Source organism: Opisthocomus hoazin, chromosome 3 (assembly GCF_030867145.1).
Source record: "Opisthocomus hoazin isolate bOpiHoa1 chromosome 3, bOpiHoa1.hap1, whole genome shotgun sequence".
Taxonomy (NCBI): Eukaryota; Metazoa; Chordata; class Aves; order Opisthocomiformes; family Opisthocomidae; genus Opisthocomus; species Opisthocomus hoazin.
In genome coordinates this window covers 93,762,316-93,775,880 of record NC_134416.1, presented here as the reverse complement: position 1 = coordinate 93,775,880, position 13,565 = coordinate 93,762,316, and the positions used below count along the sequence as shown (strand labels likewise).

The 13,565-nt window shown below is 41.5% G+C and overlaps 1 protein-coding gene across 3 annotated transcripts in view; it reads left to right on the top strand.

Annotated features, from left to right (window-relative positions):
- E2F3 (E2F transcription factor 3) overlaps positions 1-12,369 on the top strand; it is a 46,943-nt gene extending 34,574 nt beyond the window's left edge. For 2 of the 3 annotated variants that reach the window (XM_075417079.1, XM_075417081.1), the window contains exons 3-7: positions 1,814-2,033; positions 2,613-2,773; positions 6,277-6,389; positions 9,183-9,321; positions 10,071-12,369. In XM_075417079.1, the coding sequence (XP_075273194.1) occupies positions 1,814-2,033; positions 2,613-2,773; positions 6,277-6,389; positions 9,183-9,321; positions 10,071-10,336 (899 nt within the window). In that variant the 3' untranslated portion in view covers positions 10,337-12,369. The remainder of the gene's footprint in view (positions 1-1,813; positions 2,034-2,612; positions 2,774-6,276; positions 6,390-9,182; positions 9,322-10,070) is intronic. The other variant, XM_075417080.1, reaches the window with a different exon arrangement.
- Positions 12,370-13,565: the final 1,196 nt, after the last annotated feature.

Genomic DNA, 13,565 nt, shown 5'->3' with positions numbered 1-13,565 from the left:
CAGGGATCTGCAAAGAGCGGTAGCTGTGCCCCGGCAGCCCTGAAGGCTCAGTGCTTCTTGTGGGCTCTGAGCTGCCTTCTCTCCCCGCAATATGACTAGATTATTAGTGCCACTGCTTAGCTGCTGCAAGTATTAATTTTTGCACATCTGTATTGCCTTGGGCAGTAGGTTTCTTGCAACAGGAACTGGGGGTGTAGCCTTGCTGTCTTGTTCGGGGGATTTCAGCAGGAGAACTGGGGTCGCAGAGGGAGGGGAACGGGCAAAAAGGAGGACTGGGGCAGCAGTGGTAGTGATGGGAAAGCAACAGATGCAAAGGGGTACTTGTCCCTCCTCACCAGACTAAGTTGTGTTTCTGTTGAGGCAGATGGGAAAAGTGAAATTAGCTGAAGATGTGAACTTAAAGCGGACAAGTTAAACAACCGCAGCTGTTCTAATTAAACTAAACTTCATTAAGCTAAATCAAGTCCATTTAATTTGAAATGCGTTCTCACGGAAGTTCAGCACCGTTTGGAGTGCAGGATGCTGCTGCAGTGTTGGTAAGGCCGTACAGAGAACTTCCTCGCTGCATGGCCAGGAGCACGTGCCTTTTTAGGTGGGGTCAAACAGCCTCTTGCCCTTCTCACTCTGATCCTCTTACTCTTTTCCAAACCCCAAATTAAAACGACAAACAAAACCCATCCTGCTCTAAATTCACAAGGTCACCTAACTGATAGGAATTTTCTTTCATTTTCTAGTGCAGACAAGCCCTGAATCTACCAAAGAATGAGATGCAGCAGGTTCTCCTTGCAAACAGGCAGTTAATTGGTTTTCATAGGGCCATCATGTCCTTCAAAATATTTCAGGGTAGTCTAAAGATTCGCTGTCAGGCAGGATTTCAGTTTTAACTGACTTCTGCAAAGAAGTGTGGGACCTGAACCTTGAAAACATGCAAATGACCAACAGATCAGCCTAAGATCCATCCTGCATAATGCCTGAAGCAAATGAGAGGTTTGAGATGTGTCAGTCCAGCATAACAGCTGGCTTGTTTCCCTTGACACAAAGGCCTTGAACGTTTAGAATTAGAAATTATTCTGATCTACATATTTAAACTCTTAAAAGCCTGTTTATTAAGTATATAGATGCTACATTTGTGAGTGAAAAATGGGAGTTGTCTAGTAAGATCCAAGGCATTTGCTGACTTCTAATTTAAAAGAAGTGGATACTCTTGCCCAGTTTGAGCATTGTTTGGTTGTGGAGAAATGATGATTATAAATCGTATCTTCCATTAATCTCCTCTAATTCACTTGAGTTTTCTGTAAGCCGTGGAGTCTGGCGCTGATGGAATCTGTCATTGTGTTCACCCACTGAAGTACACCTCAGTCCTGCTTAATTGCATGTGAAACACTTATCTGACGAGAGGGGAAAATCAAACCCTGATGAAAGCTGGCTATCAGCCTGGCGAAGGAGAGTCATAGGGGAATTTTTGGTATTGCTGCCAGGATAAATAGATACTGAAAATACTATTAAGAATCCACATAGTGGAAGCCTAAGTAGAATATTGCTATATGTCAGACTAATGGAAATATTTGCATTTAAAAAAAAATGTACGTATTTGCTCATGTACCTGTGACTTTTGGAAAAGTACATCTTGAAATACAAATAAATACCCAGAGGTAAGTTGTGTCTTAATGCAGAGGTTTGAGAGATTTCTTTAGTAAAAATGAAAGAAGTATCTGTAATACGTGTCCTTTCATTTCTAGATTCTGCTTTCGGAACCAAAATGAGAAAGCTGATTTATCTGGTTGTTTTTTTTTTTTTCTCTTTTCTTTCCAAGCTCCAAAATCTCCTTCAGAAAAGACTCGGTATGATACATCACTTGGCCTTCTTACAAAGAAGTTCATTCAGTTGCTGAGCCAGTCTCCTGATGGGGTCTTAGATTTGAACAGAGCGGCAGAGGTCCTCAAGGTGCAAAAAAGGAGGATTTATGATATCACCAATGTACTGGAAGGCATCCATCTCATAAAGAAAAAATCCAAAAACAACATTCAGTGGATGTGAGTATTCATTATCCTTTTCCATTGCTGCTGGCTGATTTCACTGTCACAGAGGAGCAGTGTTTTTCTTCTCCCACCTTCCAGTCTAACACTTTGCTTTAAGCAATCATCCAGAACGCCTTCTATCAGGATAAAACTTTCTTCTTCTGTTAAGGCAGGTTTTCAGTGTATACATAGCATTTGTTGGCGAAATTAGAAACCAGTATTTTGTCTGAACACTGGATTAACTCATTTGCTTTTGCAAGCAGAGTGAGTTTTTTGCGTACACAGCTCTACCTACTGCCTTCCTTGGTCTTCTTCAGTCTGTGGTTAGAGGAGAGAGGCATTAGAAAGAAGATTTTGGAAGAGCTTAGAAGGATTCGCCTTTTCCATCTTGGTGGTGGTTCCAGAATGTGTTGTCATGATAAAAAGACGCTTTTTCTGGAAAACGTAGTTCAAGTTGACTCGCTATGGGCAGGTTTAGGGAGAAGGAGCTAAGGACTTGATCTATGCTGTGAAAGCCTGCCTCTTCCCTTTCCCCTAGCGCGGGATCAAGCTTGGCAAACGCCGAAATGGCGTCTTCCTCCTCTGTATCTGCAGGGGCTGCAGTCTGTCAGACGACGGGGGCATGCTGGCACAGCGTCAAGGCCTCACCAAGGAGGTGACCGAACTGACTCAGGAAGAGAAGAAACTGGATGAGCTAATCCAAAGCTGCACCCTGGACCTCAAGCTGCTAACAGAGGACTCGGAGAATCAGAGATATCCTTTTTGCCGACACCTCAAAGGTGGTCAGTCTTCGCGGTGGGCTTTGTAATGCTGAGAGAATTCCTCCAAGTAAAGCGATACGAAGCATCAGGAATTTCCAGAAGCTGCGTAATCTGTTTTAATGTAGTTCTATATGAAAGTTACTTACACCACTTGCACCTGTAACGCTCCTTGAATGTCAAAAAAAAGAGAGAAAAGATGGTGTATGAAGGAGCCCATTAACATCTATGCTCACATAGAGTAGTCCTAAGAATTTAGGTGATTAATCAGTGACAACATCCAAAACCCTGTGCTTTTTCAACTCGAGCCCAGAGCAAACCCTGTTTTTATGTGTGCAGAAATTATAAAGGCACACAGACAAAGTCTTTGCTAAAATAACAGACGTGTGTGTGTGTACTCATTACTTTTTTTTTTTTTTGCATTAAACTGGTGTGTATATCAATTACAGACATGGAGGAAAATGAAGTTGGGAGTCATTTTAGTCTGGAACTTGCAACAAATGTTTAGATTCCTCTGGTTAGAGAATCTATAATAGAATATCATAGATAAAGGTTTTATGAGCTCAAAATGTCTATTTTAGACTTAATTATTTAAATTAATAGCAATGCTCAATTGCATAAAGTTCATACAACTTCACAGAATCACAGAATCACAGAATGCTAGGAGTTGGAAGGGACCTCTGTGGGTCATCTAGTCCAACCCTCCTGCCGAAGCAGAGTCACCCAGAGCAGGCTGCACAGGACCTTGTCCAGGCGGGTCTTGAATATCTCCAGAGAAGGAGACTCCACAACCTCCCTGGGCAGCCTGTGCCAGGGCTCCGTCACCCTCAGAGGGAAGAAGTTCTTCCTCATGTTCAGACGGAACTTCCTGTGCCTCAGTTTGTGCCCATTGCCCCTTGTCCTGTCGCTGGGCACCACTGAAAAGAGCTTGGCCCCGTCCTCCTGACACCCACCCTTCAGATATTTATAAGCATTTATAAGGTCCCCTCTCAGCCTTCTCTTCTTCAGGCTGAACAAGCCCAGTTCCCTCAGCCTCTCCTCGTAGGGGAGATGTTCCAGTCCCCTCATCAACCTTGTAGCCCTCCGCTGGACTCTCTCCAGTAGCTCCTCATCTTTCTTGAACTGGGAACCCAGAACTGGACACAGTACTCCAGATGAGGCCTCACCAGGGCAGTGTAGAGGGGAAGGAGAACCTCCCTCGTCCTGCTGCCCACACTCCTCTTAATGCACCCCAGGATCCCATTGGCTTTCTTGGCAGCCAGGGCACACTGCTGGCTCATGGTTAACCTGTCGTCCACCAGCACTCCCAGGTCCCTCTCCGCAGAGCTGCTCTCCAGCAGGTCCGCCCCAAGCCTGTACTGGTGCTTGGGGTTGTTCCTCCCCAGGTGCAGGACCCTGCACTTGCCCTTGTTGAACCTCATCAGGTTCCTCTCTGCCCAACTTTCCAGCCTATCCAGGTCACGCTGAATGACTTCTGGTATTTTGGCTGCTAATACCCCTTATGAGTAACCAGTTCTCATTTCTACTAGATTTCCCACCTGTTAGCAACAGAAGAGAGCATTTCCTTAAATGCTGATGTGAAAACTTTTATTACTTTAAATAGTCAGTAGTTCTTAAAGAACATCTGATAAGGGGGACTTACTCTCTGTTTTGAAGGATAAGAAATAACTACAGGAGTGTCAGTAAAAAGTAATAAGAACTGTGTAAATACTGCCTTTTGGTTGTGCTTGCATCTCTAAATGCGTATGACAGCGAGACCACTGAGCGGCTTAGGGAGCAGGGTCAGCACTGCCTTGACCCAAGAAGAGCTTTAAGCAAAGCCAAACTGAGCATTGCAATTCTGTCTTTTCCTAGTGCTGTTTGCTGCGGGAGAGATCCCTGCCCTGCGGTCGCTGGCTCCCTTGGGGACGGGCGAGGAGGGATCAGCATTAGCAGTGTCTTGGCCTCATGCTTTTGGATTTAGAGAGCGTGTCCCCCAAGTCCTTCCGTGACTCTAAGTTTACTGATAATACTTGTGATCATTGAGGAAGGAATGTGGAGGCGTGAAACCTGGGGAGCAATCTGAGTGCATCCCAGTATGGTCTTTCGCTCACCTCGCTGAAGTCTGACGTGAGGTGACCTACTGAACGCTCACGGAGCTGAGCGGTCTCTTCCTTTGCTCAGTCCCTGAGGGTGAACTTTCTGCCTTTGTAAATGTTTTTTCATTTCCCTCGTGATTAGGTGGTGCCAAAACATTGCTCATGCCCCGGCGGCGTGCTTCCTTGTCTGCCTTATGGACGGAATCAGTCAGTAACTGATCGCTGCCTTGAGTGCTTCGGGATGTGCCCAGCGTTAGCGTGGGGAGCTCTTAGCTACAGCAGTGAAGATTGTTGTTTTGTTTGGAAACCACGCAATCCTTTCCTCTCTTCATATAGCGACAGCCACTGTGCTGTAATTTGCGCTCTGCCTTTGCAAACCTTGCTAAACCTTACTGAGGGAGTGGTAGAAGCCTTGATAAGAGCCGTTTGCCGGGAGCCTGACCTGCCGCCTTGCCCCCTGACCTGTCGCTTTGCATTTGGTCCAAGTCAGATGCGGGATGTCTCGGCGTCTGCGCTTGGGCGGTTTGCCTTACTGTGTGGTGTCAGTGGGCATTTGCCAGAATGGTTCACATTTACACCCCCCAAAAGCGGAAGGATAAATTAGGCTCTTTATTCCTGTGACGTAAATATTATGCTAAATACCTCATGAGTGACAAAACTAAAGAGCTGGAAGCGCTTGCATGTGAGTGTGGCCGTTTCACAGCTCGCGACCAGCAGCTCTGTGACACCTCGCTTACACAGGTCAGTCAGCGAGGCACCGCCGTGCAGCAACCCACCAAAACGCTCACGCTGATTTGGACAAATTCGTGTTGAACAGCAAAATATTCATGTTCATTTCATGCTTGTGCAGAAATCAACTTTCTGCACCGTCAGGTTGTTTAAGCAGTTTTTTGAAATGTTTTTGTATGATATAAATGCATAAATAAATATATGACTATATAAATTTTTACCAAAAAACCTCAAATGAAAATGGAAATTATTACTTTATTGATGACTTCAAAAATATATTGTGGATGTGCATCTATAACAGGCATCTGTAAATTCCTTTACCTTTTTTCTGTGATTTCCAGTTCTCTGCATTTTCATAGCAAGTGTGTAAAAAATTTTGCTCCACGCAGTCCGCGAGTATTGCAGGTTGTTGAGCTTTGGCTTTTGTGGCTTTGTGCGTGTAAAGGAGACGAGAGAGGAGGACTCGGCATGGAGAATCCCTCTTGTCACTCGGTAGTGGCCCCAGCTGTTAGATAAAAGGGAAATCCTCGCCCAGTTTCACTGCAATCTCAACCAATGTAGAGTACAGAAAACTTGAGGCTAAGAACAACGTAGCCATGGGAAAATGGAAAAATAATTGAAAGAATTCTGCCTCTTCTAGTAGCCTGACTATATTATAACCTGGGTCGGAGAACTCCTTAACAGTGATTACATTAGCTTATGTGACGTATCAAGATATTCGAAAAATTAGTGGCCTTAAAGACCAAACTGTTATAGTTGTGAAAGCTCCTCCAGAAACAAGACTTGAAGTGCCTGACCCAGTGGAGGTAAGGAGAACTTGGCTTTTCCTGCCAGCTTATATATCATTTTTCTATGGATTGAGAACGTGTGTTGTGAGTCTTACTGGGGTAACTGATGCCCAAGTTGGGTTATATTGGCATACAGTCCTGTATTCATCTGTCTTACAAACTTTGGAGGTTGTTTTTTTTAAAAGGAAGGGGAATCTTTAAAAATCACTTTACACAAAGTAATCATTATTTGTTTTCTCTCAATTCCAGCTTTCTTTTAGTGTAATCCACACTATTTACAGATTGTTCTCTTTTGCCATACTTTATGTAAAGAAGAGCTCTTCCTTGACAGTTGAAATTTCCTGTTCGTAGTCACGTAAAATGTTTCTCTTAAGAGATTCAGCTCTTTTTTTCATAGCTTTATGTAGTTTTAAAGTTCACAGATAACTCAATGCCTTAAGCATCTTGGTGACTCATATTACTGATATCGTAATTTATTGAGACATATGATTTCATGTAGGATATTCTTTTCTGAAGTATTACAGTTATTGTCGAAACTTGTGTTTTACTCCTAGAATCTATTCTTGCCCTTCTTCCATCATCATCTTTGCTTCATTGGCACTGATTTTACACATCTGTGTAAAACTTTATACATTCTGCTAGTGCACTTTTTGTTTGCTATCGTGAAGTCTGTAGGGGAAGGGGATTTCCTTTCCTTTTTTGGCCATAAGTACTTCTGTTTCTGAAGCTGTCTGTGTTCATCTGTGTCCTTCTTCTGTTGCTCCTTGCTGCTCAAGCCAGTGTCTCTCTGAGTGCCAGCTTTTGTATGTGAGATGCCTGGCTCCGATTCTTTCGTCCTCATTTTGTTTCTTTTCCTTATCTCAGGTAGATGTCCAGGGTAACTTAGCTGCTTCTCTCTTCCCTTACCTGGTGTCACAGTTGCAAAGAAAAATGCTTCAGGTAGCTTTTCTTTGAAGATATCCTTAGGGACTAGCTTTACTTTTCTTCATTCCTCTTACAGTCTATGAACCCCATGGTTCAGCTTCTCCTAAGGATTTTTATCTCTTAGTGGCAAAAGTGAGCTGCTTTACAATTCCCAGTTGTTACGGCAGACCCGAGTGTGCTGGGCAAATGTAAATAATTTGCACGAGCCACTGCTTTAGAGATTCAAAAATGTACCTAGTTTCTTCTGTCAAGGAGCAATTAGACATAGGGCTAAACCCCAGAAAGCTCCATGCTGTGTTCATACCTCCACGGTATTCCTTCATCCCTGCTGTTGGGCTGATTCCACCGAGCCCAGGGCCGCCTGCTGCCGGGCGGGCAGGAGCAGACTCCATATTCCCTGCCACTGCTTTTCCGAAGATTATTCTGCACTTGCTTAGGCCCATTACAGTTTCCATCCTTTTTTCCCCTGCCTTTGTCCTTAATTTCCCCTTTGAACCTAGGTTTTGGAAGAATAAATCATTTTGCTGCAGTGAGGAAGGGATATGTTTTATCAGTATCCATAAATATATACTGTTATCGTTGCTTGCTTTCCTGTTTCTTTCCCCTAGGCATTGTGCTTTGATTTTTAATTCAGTGAAATCAGGCGGGCAGAGAGAGATGCACACAGTCATTAAAACTAGCGCCTAGACCTCCCTTATCCCCTATACCCAACTTACTTATTTAATTTTCAGCTTCAGGCAGTAGAAGCCCTATTTCTTTCCCTCATTTGCAGTTATATTTCAGTGTCTCTTTTTTGCATACCTCAGCCAGTCAATAGTACCTTCTCCAGCTCCCGCTCTTCCTATCTCCTTTTTTCTAATTATTTATAGCATTGCCCTAAGTACTCTTAACTGTTCTCTGTGCCCTGGGGTATCCCTCTTCAGTTGTTGTTCTCTGTATTTGTAAAGCTGTCTATTATGCTACATAACTGTCAGAATGCAAATAATATGAGGAAATTTTGTCAAAGGGCAGAATCAAATATATTTGAAAGAAGTCTGCAAAAGAGGTATATAATGCCTGTATTCATGCCTTTTAAAACTATTAATGCAATACAGCTGGAGGTTTATTTTTAACTAGAGTAATTTACGATTTTCCATCATAACACTAAGAGCAACTTTGCAGATTCTCTGTCTGCTTATATATGTCATCTTGTTGTATTGCATCACTGTGTGCATGTTAAGAAAAATAATTTCTGGAGATGAATTAGGAGTTCCTGTTACTCAGAAACACCATCAAGATCAGAGTTGCTGCCTTGAGGGGGCAGGAGGGCTTATATAAGCAAGTTTGGGTGAAGAAGATGGCATCTTTGTTCTTTTTTTGTTATTTGGAAAAACTTCCCTGATAAACAGGGGAACTTACATGCAGCTATTTGAGTGCAGTCTGAATTAGTGCTGAAGGTTTTTGGGTGAGCGAGGAGGATTCTTTTAAAGCAGAAACATTTACATAAATATGTCCAATAATATTGTTATGAATAATAACAAAACCCGTGACTTGTATCCCGTAGTTCCATTACAGCAGAATGCTCTGGGTTATTACGGTTGTAAGAAAATGTTAGGAGTTCAGTCCCTTCTACCTCTCTGGTTACGATCCACCACATAAGATGGCGGGCTTCTGAGCTTTCTGCACTACAGACAGTGGGGAAAAGCTTTTATGCCCTCTTCCAGTCTACAAGACACATCAGCCAAGCCTTTCACATCTTCCAAGAATTGCATGGGGGATTTCAGGTCCTTTTGATTAGTAAAAAATGTATTCAAACTGGAGCTCACACTCCAGCAAGAATTTACTCCGTATCGTCTATGTTCAGTCGTGTTGATTGGTGTAACACCTTACGGGCGTTTGTTTTGTCAGCAGAGTGCACTGATACACTTATCTAGTACTCAAGGACCGATTGAAGTTTATCTGTGCCCAGAGGAAAACGATGCCCTCAGTCCAATGAAAACCTATAGCCAGGACCACAACGGAAATATTTCCAAAACCATTTCCAAAGGTAAAAATATTTCTTTGTAATACTAACATCCTTCCTGTGTGCTCTCATTCAAGATTTCATCTTGAACTTCAGACATCCAGCTCTTATGTTTTGGCTTTATTTTTCTAAGAAGTGAAAAGCTAAGGAATCTGTTTCCCACCGTGCTTTTCTGGTTTATATAGGGGGAAATAGGTTTTCTTCTGCATGAGTTGTTTAAAATAAGTTTCATATTTGCAGATCATACTGAACCATGTAAGCTAAGCTTATGCAATATTGAAGAAAGAAATGACTTTGTTCCTTTTGCGTTTCCAAATAGGACAGTGGCAGCAAAGATCTGCCTGAATACAAGAGGTGGAAATCTCTGTGCATGGGTAGATGCAGCTACGCAGTGTCTCCGATGCATCTGTTGTCTAGACAGTTTTCACTTTGGCTATGAATTCCACTGAAAAATGGGCATCTCTCACTACTCTTGATTTCTTTTTATTTTTCCCCAGTAGTTACTTAAACCTTGTAAAATAATTTTTTAGTAGAAAAGTCAATGGTGGTAGCAATGTGTATTTCTGAGCGGCCCTTTGTAACGTATGAAAAACTAGCTAGAAATTATATGGAAATGGAATCATTGTTTTATCTTTTTAAAGCCATCCGTTTTTTGTAGAAATGATGCTTTACGAAAGGCCCTTTATGCAGTGGTTACTTTGCTTGATCTGTGCCTGATATTTCTAAGGAGATGAAATGTGTCATCTTTATTTTTTCTCTCCCTCCTCTTACAGAAGTGGCTTCTGCCAACTCAGGACAAGGTGACTGCTCAGTAAATATGGCAACAATCTCTCCATTGGCTTCTCCAGCCAACCTTCTCCAGCAGACCGAGGATCAAATTCCCTCAAACTTTGAAGGACCATTTGTGAATTTGCTGCCTCCTCTGCTTCAGGAAGATTATTTGCTGAGCCTCGGGGATGAAGAAGGCATCAGTGACCTCTTTGATGCTTATGATTTAGAGAAGCTTCCTTCATTGGTGGATGAATTTATATACAGCTGATTCTCTTAAATGCTGTCCATATCTAAATTGCGTTTTTAATGGAATCAAAAAACCTGCCGTCATTCAGAGTTGTCCCTTACTGTAAATTAGCATTATTAAATAAACTAGGCTCTCCAACAGTGCTGATATTTTAATTAAATACTCCCTAAAATACCATAAAAAGCAAGCGAAGGCTTTTACAGCAAGGCCTTCTCCTTGACCCTGAGCTCCAGCGCCTTGTGAGTCAGCGAGTGCAAGCAGGGGACCGTAAATGTTTTGTCTTCACACTCCCCCAGTCTCTGCTTACCGTGACAAGCGGGCTCACGGAGAAGGGCTCAAAGAACTCGTCTAGTCCTAAACAACAATTTTATAACCGTATTTCAGGTCGTGCCTTCTGCAGAGAATGCATGTCTTTTGAGTGTCGCAACGTGGATTGTACCTGCCGTGAACATAAATATGAAGTGATGCGAAAGCGTGAAATGGGATTCTTCAGCTACTTGTGGGAATGTTTAAATTGCTGTCATAATGCTCATTTTGAGCTGTGTATATGTCTCATTATGAGGTCAAATACTTATGTCCTTAAAAGCTTTTAATAAAAAAAAATACACTGTAAATGTAGTGTATATTGCAAATATTGAAAAGTATAAAGTTCTGCCACTTCTCGTAGTAATCACAGATTTTTTAAAATGCTTGTGTGTGTGCGTGCGTGTGAAAGTAGGTTTTGTTGGTTGTTTTTTTAAACTAGAACGAAGATGCACAGTTCAATTTTACTGCCCCCAGTGTGCATTAGAACTGGTACATAAATTTTTGTGGTACTAAGTGGGGCTTTGTGTTAAGTGCCTACTAGAGATGCACTGTGGGTTTTTCCCTCTATGGAAAACACTTATGCCAAGCTTTGTTTGTTCAATAGATCATATTTATCTCAGTGGGTTCGCTTCCTCCGCTTACAGCTTTTTATAATTCTCTTCGCCAGCAAAATGGAACTAATTTTTTTCCAAAGTACATAACTGTAAGTACCACACCAACTGAATTGCATTTATTTTTTGAAGATCTTTGGTAGTATAGTATAGTACCAATATTTATTTTTTAAACGTGAGAGGAATTCTAAGAAGTCTTAAATAATTTTCGTTTTTGAGTGTAAAATATGTTGCCATGTTCCGGGCTAAATTAATGTAATGTTGATTAGATGATGCCCATATAATCCTTTTGTTTGCATTACTATTGTGCTTATCTGACATACTCAGAAAATTAGTACTATTTGTACTGTAGTAGAATATTATGTATGCAGGTTTTCTGGTACCATTGAGTTGCTGCTATGAAAACTCACACATGAAAAGGCGAGAAGTCACAGTACTAATGAGAAAACTGTATGACTGTGTGAGTTTTGGAATATAACAAATGTATAAAGGGCAACACATAAAGAACTGTTAAACAGTGTTAAGTGTGTGTTTATATGTACAAATGTGTGCATAGATCATTCAGCAGTTGTATTTAAGTTGATGTATGTTCTCAACTCACACTTTAGTTATCTAGCAGTTTTGTACAATAGAATTAATTTGTAAACACTGCCAGAATATTTTCTAGCTGGTTTGTAATTTTTTAAGAGTTTTTTTAGATGTGGATCTGTAAATAAAATTGTAGTATTTAAAGTTTTTGTCTTGTGGAAGAGGAAAGTAAAAGTTGTGTGAGCATGAAGATTTCAGAGACAAAGGGGCACTTTTGCAGGGGAAGAGAAAATGAAGACTAACGCAGACCATCTTTTTTTTTTTTGTACAAATTAAACACTTGTCCCAATGTGTGTGGGCAAAATACTAAACTAATTTAGCTTTGCATTGTATGCTAGTTTAAAAAAAAAACACCAAACCTCTGTAAAATACTGTAAAAAACAAACAAACAAACAAAACAACAAAAAAAGCTTTTATGGTGAGTTTTGTAAATAGATTTATTAAAGGATGGCCTGTTCTCTAGCTGTGATCTTACCACTTCAAATGGATGTAATTTGAATAAATTTTGTATGGTAATGAATCAATAAAAAGGATTTTTTAAAGAGTTTAGATCTGTATACAGCTATTTAAATTCTTCTTATTCTTGGTGCCTATCACACTGCTTCCTGGAACCTAGCTGTTACTATTTGCATTATTAGTGCTCACACTCATTTGACACCAGGTATGTTTCAATCTCATTTTTTTTTTATTATGCTAACAAATAAGTTCAGCGAGTTTTTTTTAAGCCAGAGTGAAGCAAGAATAACAGACACGTGTAAAGAGACATAGCAGGAGATCCAGAGGTTGGCATAACACAGGTTTATTTTTATTTATTCCCCCCTCATGAATAGACTTCTTGCAGACTTTACAGAAAATGGGTTATTCTAGGATTAAATGCCATCAAAGCCATTGTTGAGGATCTGTTTCACCTTCCTACGTACAATTCTCCAGAAGTCTCCTAATAGTAGCTTTGAAAAGAAGGGAGTTGTGTTCACTTGAGCTACCTCCAATGGTCTCTTGGACCAGACACGTATTTACAAACCTGTACTCTGTTTCTGGTCTTGGTGTTGCACCTTTCTAGATGCAGGGCCGTCATTTACTGAAAGAGAAAAAAACTATCAGTATAATAAAATCACAGTAATATAGCGTTTGGTGAAGTGTTACACTTCTGAGCAAGTCATACGTGTCTCCTCATCTTCGCTGCACACAAGAAGGTGGCAACAGTTTTATCTCTTCATGCACCTGTCCATACTCTAGCTTCTGCACACAGCAGTACTGAAAGGAGGATTACAGAGAAGATCCTCTATTCTTCTGTATTCCCAATAAATAATAAAGGAGGGCTAGAGGACTGTGTCCTCTGATCTCCCTTTGAAGCAGACGTGACAATAGATGTCCTCTTTCTGTCCCATCTGTTGTAGTTTCCTGGCCTCAGTTTCTCTGTTCTACAGCTGCCATACGCACCTAGAATGTACTCACGCCAGTTTTCATGTCATTTTCTCTTCTCCTTCTGCTTTCAGTATCTGCGTTGTAAATTTTGGATGTGCTGAGTTGCAGGAAAAAACCCCCAGCCGGTTAAAATACCTAATTCTGCTCCCCTGAGCTAGCGCAGTGTACCTCGACATTATTCAGCGTACAAATACTAGTTTCAGAGGGGTTTACTGGCGCCCGTATGTGCTGCATTCCTTGGCTTCCAGCAGATGGAAAATGATTCCGAGAAATCTGTCAAAACCGGCCTGAGTGACAGGCAACTACACGCTCCTCTACAC